This window comes from Ictidomys tridecemlineatus, chromosome 1 (assembly GCF_052094955.1).
Source record: "Ictidomys tridecemlineatus isolate mIctTri1 chromosome 1, mIctTri1.hap1, whole genome shotgun sequence".
NCBI classification, from domain to species: Eukaryota; Metazoa; Chordata; class Mammalia; order Rodentia; family Sciuridae; genus Ictidomys; species Ictidomys tridecemlineatus.
The window spans coordinates 220,711,584-220,725,711 of NC_135477.1; the positions used below are offsets into that span (position 1 = coordinate 220,711,584).

Sequence of the window (14,128 nt, forward strand, 5' to 3'; positions counted from 1 at the left end):
TCTTAATCCTACCTAGCAGCACAGGCACCATCCTGGCTCAAAGCCCAGGTCAAGGCCCCACACAGGCTTTCCATCACCAGTGGGTGGCAATGTTGTCACACGAAGGCATCAGGGTGCAGTGAAAGCACGGCCCCCCCCCCCGCCCTCAAGGTGGAAAGGCCTCACATTCTCATGAACAGACTACTCTGGGTGGCCCTGAGAATGCCATTTCTCCACTGCCCCCACAGCATCCAGGATAATTCTACAGGAGAAAAGAGAGATTTAAATTAGGAAAATGCACAGGAAGCCATTATTTAAGTGATTCCTCCCTATCCTGCCATATTGTTCCCAGTGTTTTAATGATAAATTAGACATTTTTCTTCCCACTAGGGCATGTCATATTGCTCTTAGGGACAGGGATTCTACCACTTTTGTTCTCACACTTTTACTAGTCTATGCTAGAAGCTGAGTAAATGGATGAATGAAAAATTGTACGTTCTTTGGAGGCACTCGGCTCTATTCCAAGGAATAACCCAAGAAAGTCGTGCATCCTCTATAGTTGCCCCAAATAAATCCAGACTTCATGGGTGACTCTAGGGTAGGTTCAGTCACCCAAGGAACCACAGAATAGAATAAACAAAAGAAAGCCTCTCAAACCATCTGGATTGGACTCTTGAAATTGCATTACCCAACCTGCCCTTACATCAACCTGGCCTTTCCACAAAAGGGTCACAACTTAAGCAGAACAAGTGTCAAGCTGACCTCTAGATAACTTGGAAATAATGGGCCTAGTAATTGATGCAGTTGAGGGCTTTCCCAAGGAATTCAACAGAACCTCAGGGCAGAGCCACTATATGAAGCTCTAAAAAAGGGGCCCACGTTGGTGTAAAATCTGAGACACTCTGAAGACCCATAGCAATGCTAACAGGCTGTCATACATCTGAAAACCCAGCATTAACACTAGGCCCTTGGGATCAGGTAGAATTTATGATACACAGAAACCAGTGAGTTTTTTGATCATGAAAAATGAAGGAAAGAGATGATTTCAAGAACGTCTATCCTCCTGTTGGTAAAATTTTATAACAATTTAAAACATTTAACCAATTTAAAAAAAAACAAACTACTAGGGTACTTTTAAGGGTCAGAATTAGAAAAACAGATTTATTCCTGGTTTGAGAAATTTGTGAAATATCAAGGACTTGTTAGGTATGTATATCCTAGGCTCTGTCTCTTCTTTAAATAGTAGCATATTACTATAAAGCTAAGAAGCCACACTCCTCATTCAATATCTAAGGAAAAAAATAACTTGGTTAACTTTGATTAATATTAACAAATGCAAATTTATCATAAAGAATTTAGAAAGTATAGAAAGTTCAAAAGAATATCCAAGATAGTCTAATTTTTGATGCATGTTCTTTCAGTCTTTTATACATCATATATATATATCATATATAATTGCTTACAAAATGTAATCTACATTTTTTCACATGTGACCTTCTTCTTATTTCTTCATGTCTCTCTCATTCTCTCCACTGTCAGTCTCTCTTCCTCTGTGTACATTCTGGAATCCCTCTCTTCACCTCTCTTCTCCCCTTCCTTTTCCCTCCCCCACCCCATCTCTCTCTCTCTCTCTCTCTCTCTCTCTTTCTCTCTCTCTCTGGTCTCGACATGTTGTCCAGGCTGGACTCTAATACATAGGCTCAGGTGATCCTCCCACCTCGGCTTCCCAAGTAGTTGGGACTGCAATGTTTCAACCCACCAGCCCTGAAATCTCTCTTTATGCCCCTCAATGTCTGTTTAGCTTTCACCCAAAGAGGCGAGAGCCATCCAAAACATGCTCCATGGAAACAAAGATAGCCATATGATGAATAGGTGACAAATGGGTAGACAGTCATTGTTTAATCACATAGATCACTTGGATATCTTAAGTGCTTCTGTGACCTTCGGTGGAAAAGATTTTTTTCCTGCCCCCACTTTTTAGATTCCATAAGAACCATCAATTGACCTTCTCTTTGAACCTGCTGTTTCTACACCACCCATTCTCATTTCTCCAGAGATTCTTTGTACCATTGTCAAGGTTAGGCCTGGTTATTTGCATTGACCACATTTTTTACCCGCTGTTTCTACACAACTTCTAGGGAAGCTCCCTCATTTCCTATTTCCTAATCACTCTGTGGTTTAGAATCATATCCAGGGATAAAAGTAGCTCTGAAGTACATTCTGTTCTGCTTCTCAGGTCTTCCTTCTCCCTCCCCTGTGCTTCGCTCTGAGTTCCTACTATGCACGCTTCCTCGGTGGTCATCTAGCCATGACCGGCCATTTTCAATGACAGGAAGTTTATTACCCCTTGCAGTGACCTGGAACATTTTTTACAAAGCTGTAACAATTAAAATACCTTTCTGTCACTCACCCACTGCTATTTCTAACTGCTGAAGTTTCACAGAACAACTTAACCACAAAGCTGATTGCATAAAAGTCCTTTGAAAAACAATCCTATTTACAATAGCATCAAAAAGAATAAAATACTTTGAAATAAGCAAGCAAGGAGGCAAAAGACATACACTGGAAACTACAAAAAAAAAATTGCTGAAAGAAATTAAAGAAGTTACCAATGAATGAAAAGAACCCTATGAAAAGAACCTGAATGAGAAGACTTAATGTATTTTTTATTAAAGCATTATAGTTGCACATAGTAGTTGGGTTCATCTCAACAAAATCATACATGCATGGAATTTAAGTTCCCATTGGCCCTCTTTTCCTTCCCCTCCTCCTTCCTCCATCCTCCTTCTTTTACTGATGTTCTTTCACTCGTCTATTTATTTCTAATTGATTCTTTCTACATATTCATAAAGATGAAATTCCCTGTGGTATATTTATATATGCACATAGCATGATTTTAGACTTAATATTGTTAAGATGTCAATACTACCCAAAGCAATCTGTACATCCAATACTATTCACAATGCCCGTCATGCATTTAAAGAAGTAAAAAAAAAGTCCACCCCAAAATTCATATAAAATCTCAAAAGACCTCAAATAGCCAAAACAATTTTACAAAAAAAAAAAGTTGGAGTACTTACACTTCTTGTTTTCAAAACTTACTGCAAAGCTATACTAATCAAAACGAGTGATACTGGCATAAGCACAGGCATACAGATCAATGGTACAGAACTGCGACCTCAGAAAGAATCCCATACATCTATGGTTAACTGCTTTTCAACAAAGGCACCAAGACCACTCAGTAGGGAAAGAATAGTCTTTTCAACATATAGTGCTTGAGCAACTAGAGAGTCACATGGAAAATAACGTACTTGGGCTCTTACCTCATACCATATTTAAAAATTAACTAAAAATGGATGGAAGACTGAAACATAAGACCTAGAATTCTTAGAAGAAAGTAGAGGGGGGCAATTAAGGAAGCTGAGGCAGGAGGATAAGTTCAACACCAGCCTCAGCAACTGAGGCCCTAAGCAACTTAGTAAGACTCTGTCTAAAAATAAAAATAAAAAAGTCTGGAGATGTGGCCCAATGGTAAAGCACCTCTAGGTTTAATCCTCAGTACCAAAAAATAAAAGAAGGAGGAGGAGGAGGAGGAGGAGAAGGAAAAGGAGGAGAAGAAGAAGAAGAAGAAGGAAGAATAGGTGGAAAGCTTTGTTGACCCTGGATTTAGCAATTATTTCTTAGATATGGCACTAAAATCATGGTTATCAAAAGAAAAAATAGTCAAACTGAACTCTATGAAAATGTAAAACTTTTGTTCACCAAAAGATAACATCAACAATGTGAAAAGACATCACAGAATGGAAGAAAATACTTGTAAATCATATATCTGATAAAGTTTTAATATCCATACATATAAAGATCTCCTATAGTCGGGCATGATGGCACATGCTTGAAACAGGCGGCTCCGGAGGCTGAGGCAGGAGGATAATAAGGTCAAAGCCAGCCTCAGCAAAATCGAGGTGCTAAGCAATTCAGTGAGCCCCTGTCTCTAAATAAAAATACAAAATAGGGCTGAGGATGGATGTGGCTCAGTGGTTGAGTGCCCCTGAGTTTAATCCCCAGTACCCCCCCCCCAAAAAAAATCTCCTATAAACTCAACAACAAAAAAACAAATAATCCAATATAAAAGTAGGCAAAGGATTTGAGCAGACATTTCTCCCAAATTTAAGGGGAGATGACCAATAACACATGAAAACATATTCTACAATCATGTATACTTCATACTCATTAAGATGACTATTATCAAAAAACAAAAGCCATATACACACATAATAAAAAATATACAGAGGTGAAGACATGAGGAAATTGGAGCCCGTGTGTACCATTGGTGAGAATATAAAGTAGTGTAGCTGCTATGAAGAACAGTATGGTGGTCCCCCCCTCCCCGAAATTAAAATGGATCATCATATGATCCAGCAATTCTCTTTCTAAGTATATACCCCAATGAATTAAAAGCAATGTCTCAAAGGGACTTGAACACCTGTGTATATGGCAGCAAATTCACAATAGCCACAAGGCAAAAATAACCCAAGTGTTCATCTGCAGATAAGTGAATAAACACCATCTGGTACATACATACAGTGGAATGTTCAGCTTTGAAAGGAACGAAAATCAATATTACAACATTCCAGTGTGGATGAACCTTGCTGACATTATGCTAAGCAAAATCAGCTAACACAAAAAGACAAATATTGATGACTCTACAAATGTAAGATACCTAGAGTAGTCAAATTCACAGACTCAGAAAGTGGAATGGTGCTTTCCAAGGGCTGCGGGCAGGAAAAAGTAAGAAGTTATTGTTTAATGGGTAGAGAGTCTTGGAGACTCTCTGGAGTCAGGTGGTTGTGATGGTCACACAACAATGTGAATGTACATAATGCCACTGAACTCAACGCTTAAAAATAACTAACGTGGCATTGCCATTTTATGCTATGCATATTTTATATACCTAAAGGCTACTATCATGACCTCACAGAATAATAATAATCTCCAGAGAAAACACATTTATTTCCTTCAACTCTTTCTCATGTCACATGAAGGAAGTTCATTCATACCTCATTGTGTTCACTCTGAATGCTCTCTAGCTACCTGTAGCCCCATTTACCCTACCGATTATAAACTGCAGTATGACACTGACTGGTATCACCTTCCTCAATGTGATACCTAGACTGTCAATAATGGAGCCAGTGTTTCTTCTAGTTTATTAAAACATCACTAATTCTTATGGAGCTAACTATCCAACTAAAACCATAAGTTCCTTTCTAATGTGCCACCACTAAAACCTCTTATTGGTTGGAACTCTCTCAGTGACTAAAAAGAAAACCAAAACATACACACAAGATCATACAAATTGACTTCAGCAAAAAAAATAATAATAATTGATTGGCACATGTAAATGTTCTAGAGATGATGCCGACGTGGGATGCAGCTTGATTCAGAAGTTTAAATTATGTCACCAGGTCTCGACTCTTTTCTTCTCTTGAGCCCTGTCTATTCATCTCCTTGTTTTAGTTTTCGTTCTTCTTAGGCAGGCTTTCCATCCATAAAATGTCACCAAGTTGGTGGAACAAAGTTAGAGTGTTGTTCCCAAAAATAAGACAAATATGTTTGCTTCTGGTGGACTCTAACTGGGTTACATCCCTGTATCAGTCTCTGCCCAAGATAATGCAAATATTGAGTGGCTTTGATTCAGGTCCCATGTTTCATCCCCTGAATCCAGTCAATCCAACTGAATTAGCCCATGGGCTGAATGTGGAACAGAGCTGGTCCCCAGAGAACAATCAGGTTCAGGTTAACAGCAGGGTGAGGGAAGCTTGAGCAACAAAACCCACAGGTTCAACCACCCTTCACTGTTTTGTGTGGACTGACATATGCTACCCTCTGCTTATCCCTATTAAATATGATCTATCTAACTACTCTGGCAAGATATTTTGTGCATCCTGATTCTGCAAGGCAGCTCCACAGTGTGATGAATTTGCCTTTGCATGTGTTATTGCAATCAGTCATATGCAGGTGGTAAGTACATTAGCATATTTTACATAAGCACATTACGTATAGACTCTGAAGACCCACAGTTCTAATGTCACCTTCAGCAGCTCCTTGGCCCACCATGACGATCTTCCTTCTGAGACGATGTTGCTAGCATCTTTGGATGTGCACATATAACCAGACACCAGGCCCATCTTTATCCTTAAGTCTGGGCCCTATTTCTTGTACCCAAAGATATTGGGAGCCATGTTAATAAAAGGTCTAGACTCCTGGGAAAGTCTTTAATAATGAGTTAATGTTCTAGGCAACATATAGATTCATTATTAGCATCATCAACAAGAAATATTTTTCTCTACATGACCCAGATTTTTCATCCTGTCTAAAAAAGAGCCCTCACCCCTCAAAAAAAAAGTAGCACTAGTAGTAGCAAAGTGCATACAGTGTTTATTAAAAGCTGGATCCTATTCTAAAAGCACATAGGATTAAATATTAACTCATTATCTTCCTCACTACACCCTGATGTGATACGGAGTCATCATCATCATCATCATCTCCATTTTAAAGATAAGAAAACTAAGACCCAGAGAGGGTAACTGGACCACATTCACACAGGTAGTCAGTACAAGCAGAACTTGTATCCAAATTGGCTCCAGAATTCTCACACTTATCACAAAAGTGGCCCTCAGCCTGAACACCCCTCACCTCCCACTTCCAGCCCCCACACAAACGTACAGGTGAGTCCACTTTTGGAAAAAAAAATACCATGGAAAAATTAGAGCACTACCACCATACTTTACAAAACAGTGAATCATTTTCAGTAACAAGTTGCTCCTGGTACAGGTTAACTGGTTAAAAATCATTAGTGAATTCTTAGAAATACTGGGACAGAAACCCAAACCAAAGGTTAGAAACCCTGCCAACTAAAGATCAATTCAAACTGAAAAGCATCTCTGGTATAATGTCCACATTAGGAGAAAAATACAACTTAAAAAAAAAAAACACCTTTAATTTCACTCCAATGTTTTCTTCAGACAATGGCTATGCTTGAGGGGAAGAACATGCCTGGGAGAGAGTGCATAGGGGAGCTCAGCATAGCTTCTCACTAGGGGTCTCCTTAATAGAAAAGCTTGCTTCCCAGACCTTCCTGTGCTCCCTGGGGTCAGGTGACCCATGATTCTATTGTCACCTTTGTAGTCATTGGTTCAATCATGCACAACAGTATAATACAGGTGGTGACTCAACTCAAAGGAGATGCATACCACCCTATTTCTTCTGGAACAAACCATCTCATGAAACTCCAGGGATGACAGGAAGGGCCTTTCATGAAGGTACAACACTCAGAGATGAAACAGGGTCCCAAGGAAATGCGCCAAAAGTGAACAGGTGAATACCAGCAGGAAGCCGTTACCTAGGTCACAGCTGAAGGAGAATGAGAAGGGATGGTTGTCATGGAGCCCAGAGAGAGCTGGCTCTGCAGAGGAAGAACTCCTGGCAGGAGGGACACTGCTACTGCGAGAGGCACTGGACTGGGCAGGGGGGAGAATTGCCCTACCTCTCTGTCTCTTCTTCCATCCCCGCCCGTCTCCCCCCAGTGCCTCCCCTGGACAAGCCAGAGTGTGAGAGGTCTGGGGATAGTCAGTCCTCGGGCTGCAGAGCCAGACAGGGAAGCATTCTGAGCGCACCTAAAAGACAGAGGATGAGACGCACAATGCCTCTCTCAAAGCTGGGTAAACTGAGTCACTGAGTAGCCAAGTAACATGCTTCAGATCAAAAATGAAACACAGAGCCAACATGAGGGCCCCCTTCCCCCTCTGGTCTTCACCGATTTTGAGAAACCCGAATGCCTGGAAAGAACCACAAAATCTCAAAGAACGTCTGATCCCTCGGTTTCCTTTCCAACACACAGTGGTGTTCCACTAGCCCACCCTCCTCCAGAAGTGGTGAAGGTGCAGTGATCAGGATGACTCAGCTGCCTGCCCAGATTCACTAGAGAGGTTTAATGAATCACTCGTGTGGGTGACGACTTAGGTGGTTATTCTTTGAACAAACTCACTCCACACACTCACGGGTGTCGGTTTGATTCATAAAGGTGACTCATCTGAAGAAGTTGACCTGACCATGGTCTATCAGGCAGCGTCTAACGGAGATGTCAATGCTCTGACCGCGGTGATCCGGGAAGACCCCTCCATCCTAGAGTGCTGTGACAGCGAAGGTGAGATCTTTACACACTTTGAATCTAGGCGGTTATGTTTCATCCTTGTGAGATGATGTTTTGAGATGATTATGATTTTTAAAATTACTTGTGACAGTACACTTTGGGACTGCAGGATGTATTTATTACCTGTGGCTATGTGCAAATACTGCAATATTTCTTTTAAAAAAAAAAGGTGTTAGGAAGCTTCAAATTCTTTTACATCATCAGTTAGAATAAAGTCAGCTCATTTTTTTTTTAATTTTTTTATTTATTTTCTTTTAGCTATCGGCAGGCACAACATCTTTGTTTGTATGTGGTGCTGAGGATTAGAACCTGGGCCGCACGCATGCAGGCGAGCGCACTACCGCTTGAGCCACATCCCCAGCCCCGAGTCCGCTCGTTTATTTCCTTTATCTTCATATGAGTGAGCAAAGCAGGGAGGCCAGGCAGTTCTAACAGGGTCATGGAGAGAGTAGGTTACCTTTCGTGGCAATGGATGTTGGAAAAGTGTAACTCTTAGAGAGCAAGGACTTGGGCTTCTGGGAAGAGGGAGTGGATGTGCTTTTCCCTCTATCCTTTCTGGTAAGTACAACTAAAGACCTTGGACGTTATAAAATTGTATAAAATCAACATAAGAAAAACTCTGGAAGATGGAGAGAAAAATGACAGACTGGCTAAGACCTTGGAGCCCAAGGAATGACACGGTGGTAAGTACTCTGGGTTTCCTTTTGCCTGGTACATTCCAGAGTTGGAGTTGAAGAAACTGGCAACCCAGAAATGTCAACAGACACAGACAAAAATGTCCCAACAAAAATTTGCATTTTCTAGCCAAACCACCAGGAAAGAAACAGCTTAGGAAGACAGAAAACTTTTCAGACAATGATGGTTCTATTCCAGCCATCACCACCCCCCCCCCACACACACACCCACTGTGACCCCAGGCAACTCCCTCTAGCAATGACCTAGTGGGGAGCCTGCACCTCCACTCCCACCTGGCATTCAGATCCCCCTTCCCTTACCTGCAGTATGATGTCAGAGGGGGGCCTTGCTGAAAGTTAGGACCTCAAACAGCACCCAGCGATAATCAAGAGTCCTCTTCAGATTTCAATGGAAGCCAAGCAGGAAATCTGGGTTTATAATCCCACTTTGCCATAATGAGATGTCACCCCCTTTTCTTCCTTTCTTTGAGCAGTGTCTAAGGAAGCCTGCTAAAATAGAGTGAATCGAGAATCACATAATATCCAATAGACCAATATATGTAAATTATTTGTCCTACGAAGAAACAGAAAGATCTCAAATCAAATGAACAATCAATAAATGCCAATGAATCAAACAATGTTAAGAGGGAACTTTATACACTAAAACAGATACATATGTTAGAAAAGAGAGGAAACCTCAATCATTAATTAATCTAAGCTCTCACCACCACAAGAGCTTAGAAAAAGAAGAGCAAAATGGTTTAAACCCAAAACAAGCAGAAGGAAAAAATAACAAAGAGAAAAGCTGAAACTGAAAACAGAGAAACAGAGAAAATCAGTAAAATAAAGGACTGATTCTTTGAAAGATAAAGTTGACAAACTTCTAGCAATACTGCCAAACAAAAAGTGGAAGAAGACACAAATTACTACCTTCAGGAATGCAAAATCAGGAGATCACTTGAAACCCTGCCAGACATCTAAATGGAAGAAGGAAATACAACAAACAACTACACACATAAACTTGGCAATTTAGTTAAATGGATCAATTCCTCCAAAAATAACAAACTGGGTAGAAAAATGAAGATTGGATTTGATTAGTGCATGTTCTATGCATGTTTGGAAATATCACACTGAGCCTCATTACTATGTACAATTAATATGTGCTAACAAAATTTTCACAATAATGCAACCAGTAGAAAATTGGTGATTTGAATATTTCTTTGTAAACTCTTTAGGAAATTGAATTTACAATTTTTAATTTCCCCAAAAAGTATATCTTTAGGCCAAGATGGTCTTACTGGAGATATCTACAAACTTCTAAAGAACACTCTGCATGAATTCTACAGAATGGCTTCCAGAAAACAGAATAAGGGAACAATACAATTTGTCAGTTATATTTATGAGCTAATATTACCTTTAAATCAAAACCAGACAAAGACTGTATTTAAAAAATTCTACAGACCAATAGTTCTCATGAATGTGAATTCAAAACTCCTTAATAAAATCAGGGTAAACCAAATTCAGTAATATATGAGAAGAATTATACACAATGATGGGAAGAGGGCAGAGTTCCTAGAGCTATAAGTCTGGCTCAATGTTTATTTATTTATTTATTTATTCTTTTTTATTGGTTGTTCAAAACATTACAAAGCTCTTGACATATCATATTTCATACATTTGATTCAAGTGGGTTATGAACTCCCATTTTTACCCTGTATACAGATTGCAGAATCACATCAGTTACACATCCACATTTTTACATATTGCCATACTCGTGTCTGTTGTATTCTGCTATCTTTCCTATCCTCTACTATCCCCCCTCCCCTCCCCTCCCATCTTCTCTCTCTACCCCATCTACTGTAATTCATTTCTCTCCCTTGATTTTTTTCCCTTTCCCCTCACATCCTCTTATATGTAATTTTGTGTAACAATGAGGGTCTCCTTCCATTTCCATGCAATTTCCCTTTTCTCTTCTTTTCCCTCCCACCTCATGTCTCTGTTTAATGTTAACCTTTTCCTCTTGCTCTTCCTCCCTGCTCTGTTCTTAGTTGCTCTCATTATATCAAAGAAGACATTTGGCATTTGTTTTTTAGGGATTGGCTAGCTTCACTTAGCATAATCTGCTCTAATGCCATTCATTTCCCTGCAAATGCCATGATTTTGTCATTTTTTAGTGCTGTGTAATGCTCCATTGTGTATAAATGCCACATTTTTTTTTTTTTATCCATTCATCTATTGAAGGGCATCTGGGTTGGTTCCACAGTCTAGCTATTGTGAATTGTGCTGCTATGAACATCGATGTGGCAGTATCCCTGTAGTACGCTCTTTTAAGGTCTTCAGGGAATAGTCCGAGAAGGGCAATAGCTGGGTCAAATGGTGGTTCCATTCCCAGCTTTCCCAGGAATCTCCATACTGCTTTCCAAGTCGCTGGCTCAGTATTTAAATGTCATCGTAATCAACCAAGTTAACCAAATAAAGAAGAAAAAGCATGTATTCACTTCCATTGATACAGAAGAAGCTTTTGACAAAACTTAGTAACATTCATAATTTAAAATCTCAGAAAAATAGGAAGAGGTGAGAACTTTCTCAATATGATAAAGATTATCTACAAAGCCAGGTGTGGTTGAATGAGACCATGAACCAGCTACTCAGGAGGCTGAGGTAGGAGGATAATGGTTTCAAAGTTAGGGTGAGAAATATAGCAAGATCTTGTCTCTTATTTAAAAAAAAAAATCTACAAAAATCCCAGAGCTAATATTTTACTTTGTGGTAAAAGTCAAATGCTTTGATCCCCAAATCAGGAACAAGGCATAAATTTTCACCTCAGGCATGAATGTCCACTTTCACCTCTCAAGTCCAGCCTAGTGCAATACAAGCATCAAAAGGCAGTCCAAAAAGTTAATGAAATGAAATGAAAGACACATACATTGAAAAGAAAAATGCAACCCTCATGTATTTGTGAGGTAATTTTTATATGTTCGTTGGTTTGTGTTTTCTCTTTTGTGAATTGCTTGTATATATATATGTGTATGTGTCTGACTTTTTCTTCTCTTAGGTTGTTGAATTGTTGACTTGTTCTTTATTAACTTTAGCAAACAATCTTTTCTTGGTTTTATAAATTAAAATATCTTCTCCCAATATGTGGCCTTTTCATTTTGTTAATGGCACCTTATATAGAAGGTACCAGAATTTTCTTATGTAGAAATTTTAAATTTGAATATAATAGAATTTAATAAAATTTCCTGGGCTGAAGCTGTGGCTCAGTGGTGGAGCACTTGCTTAGCCTGTGTGAGGCACTGGGTTTCATTCTCAGCACCACATATAAATAAATGAATAAAATAAAGGTCCATCAACGTCTAAAAAAGTATTTTCCTTGCAGTTTATGATTTTTACGTCTTCTTCAGTAAAGCCTTGCCAATCTTGAGGTTAGAAAGATAAGATTCTATATTTTCTTTTAGAAATTTGTTATATTTTGCTTTTCATATTTAGTCTCTAATCCATCTGGACTATGTTAGTATATGGTATGAAGTCTGGATTTTATTTTAACTTATCCCTCTGTATCACCAGGTGGTCAGCACCATTTATTAAATAACTTTTTTCTTTCTGATTTGTATTGTCTTTTAGTCACACACTGAGTTCCTTTGTAGGTTGGAATGTTCCTGGGCTCACTTTTCTGCTCTGTTGGTCTATTCATTGTTTCAGCAATCAAAACTTTATAATAATTCTTGTCAGTGAATAAGGCAATTTCCCTCCCTTTGTTTTACTTTTAAAGTCCTGGGGATGGGGGGGGAGGGGCTTTTGTTGTTGTTGTTGTAGTTACTTTACTCTTCGAGATAAATTTTAAGATTTTTTTTTTCAGGTTTCACAAAAGCTTTGTTGAATTTTTACTGCAGTTGCACCAAATTTATAGGTTCAGTTCCATGAAATGGATATTGAGTTTTCCCTTGGTAAACACTGTATATCTTTCCATGTTTAGTTCTTCTTTTATATCATCTAATAAGTTTAATGATTTTGTCTACACATCTTGGTCTTATTCTGTGAGATCTATTCCTAAAAATCTTATTTTTTTGGTTGCTTGCTTTGTTAGTTTTCCCATTGCTTTTGTTTATAGGAATTCCTTTAATATGTTTTTAATTTTATATACAGCATCAATGATGTACTCTCTTATTTGTTCTATTTTGAGTTTGTATGTTGTTGTTTGTGTGTGTGTGTGTGTGTGTGTGTCTGTATTTTTGTATTATCAACAAGGACAGTCAGGAATGTCAACTTAAAATAAATTTTGGAGTCCATTTGGAAATGAATCTTCCATCAATTCTCTCTAAACCTCAGCGATAACTCAGTAAGATTATCTTAAAATAAGAAATGTTCAGTAATCATTCAGCTATTCATTTGTTAACATCTTCTATGCACTAGGTGTAGTGGTTGGCTCCCAGGACATAGTGATGAGCTCAAGGGATGAGGTTCCTTCCCTTTAGAACTTACAACTCAGAGGATGATTACCCCCCAAAAATGCATACTTACAAAGTGTTAAAAGAGTTATGGAAGAAAAATAAAGCATGATAAGAGCCTGTAACTTGAGACCTAGTTGGAGGGGTTCTTTAAGGAAATTTATATTTAATCTAGGATCTCAAGATAGATAGAGCTGGGTGTGGTGGTACACACCTACAATCCCAGGGACTAGAAGGGTGAGGCAGGAGGTTCACAAGTTCAAGGCCAGTCCTGGCAACTTAGTGAGACCCTGTTGCAACAAAAAATAAAAAGGACCAGAGATGTAGCTCAGTGGCAGAAAGCCCCTGGGTTTGATCCTCAATATTTGGGATAGAAATAAACAAATAAAAACATTAGCTAGACAAGGAACGTAATTTTTTGAAAATAATATTCAGGAATTCTTTAGTTTTATATACTGACTATTTCAGATTCAAAATGCTTCAATAATTTCCTTTTCAACATGTTCTTTTTTGTCCCAGTAGTTATAACTAACACTTGTTGACAGGAACAAGGGAGGAAGGGAGGGAAGAAAGGAAGCTCACCACTATTTTAAGACACAGCATTTCGTTGCTGTTTCCACCCAGCACAGATGCCTGAAAGAGTTTGGAAGGGAGAGATTTAGGAAGAAATGGGTTGCTGGATGCAATCTTTCTGTGAGAACATCCTGGGCTATTCCTGCCCTCGGGGGTCTCTGAGGGTCAAAGCTTGCAGTTCATCCAGGGAAGAATCACAATTCACCATGAATCTTGCCAAAAGTCATCTGAACAAGTCTGAGTTG

General features: G+C 39.0%; 1 protein-coding gene across 3 annotated transcripts in view; it reads left to right on the plus strand.

Annotated features, from left to right (window-relative positions):
- Ankrd55 (ankyrin repeat domain 55) overlaps nt 1-14,128 on the plus strand; it is a 97,462-nt gene that overhangs the window by 14,664 nt on the left and 68,670 nt on the right. For all 3 annotated transcript variants that reach the window (XM_040272462.2, XM_040272461.2, XM_021722515.3), the window contains exon 3: nt 8,060-8,182. In XM_040272462.2, coding sequence (XP_040128396.2) covers nt 8,060-8,182 — 123 coding nt within the window. The remainder of the gene's footprint in view (nt 1-8,059; nt 8,183-14,128) is intronic.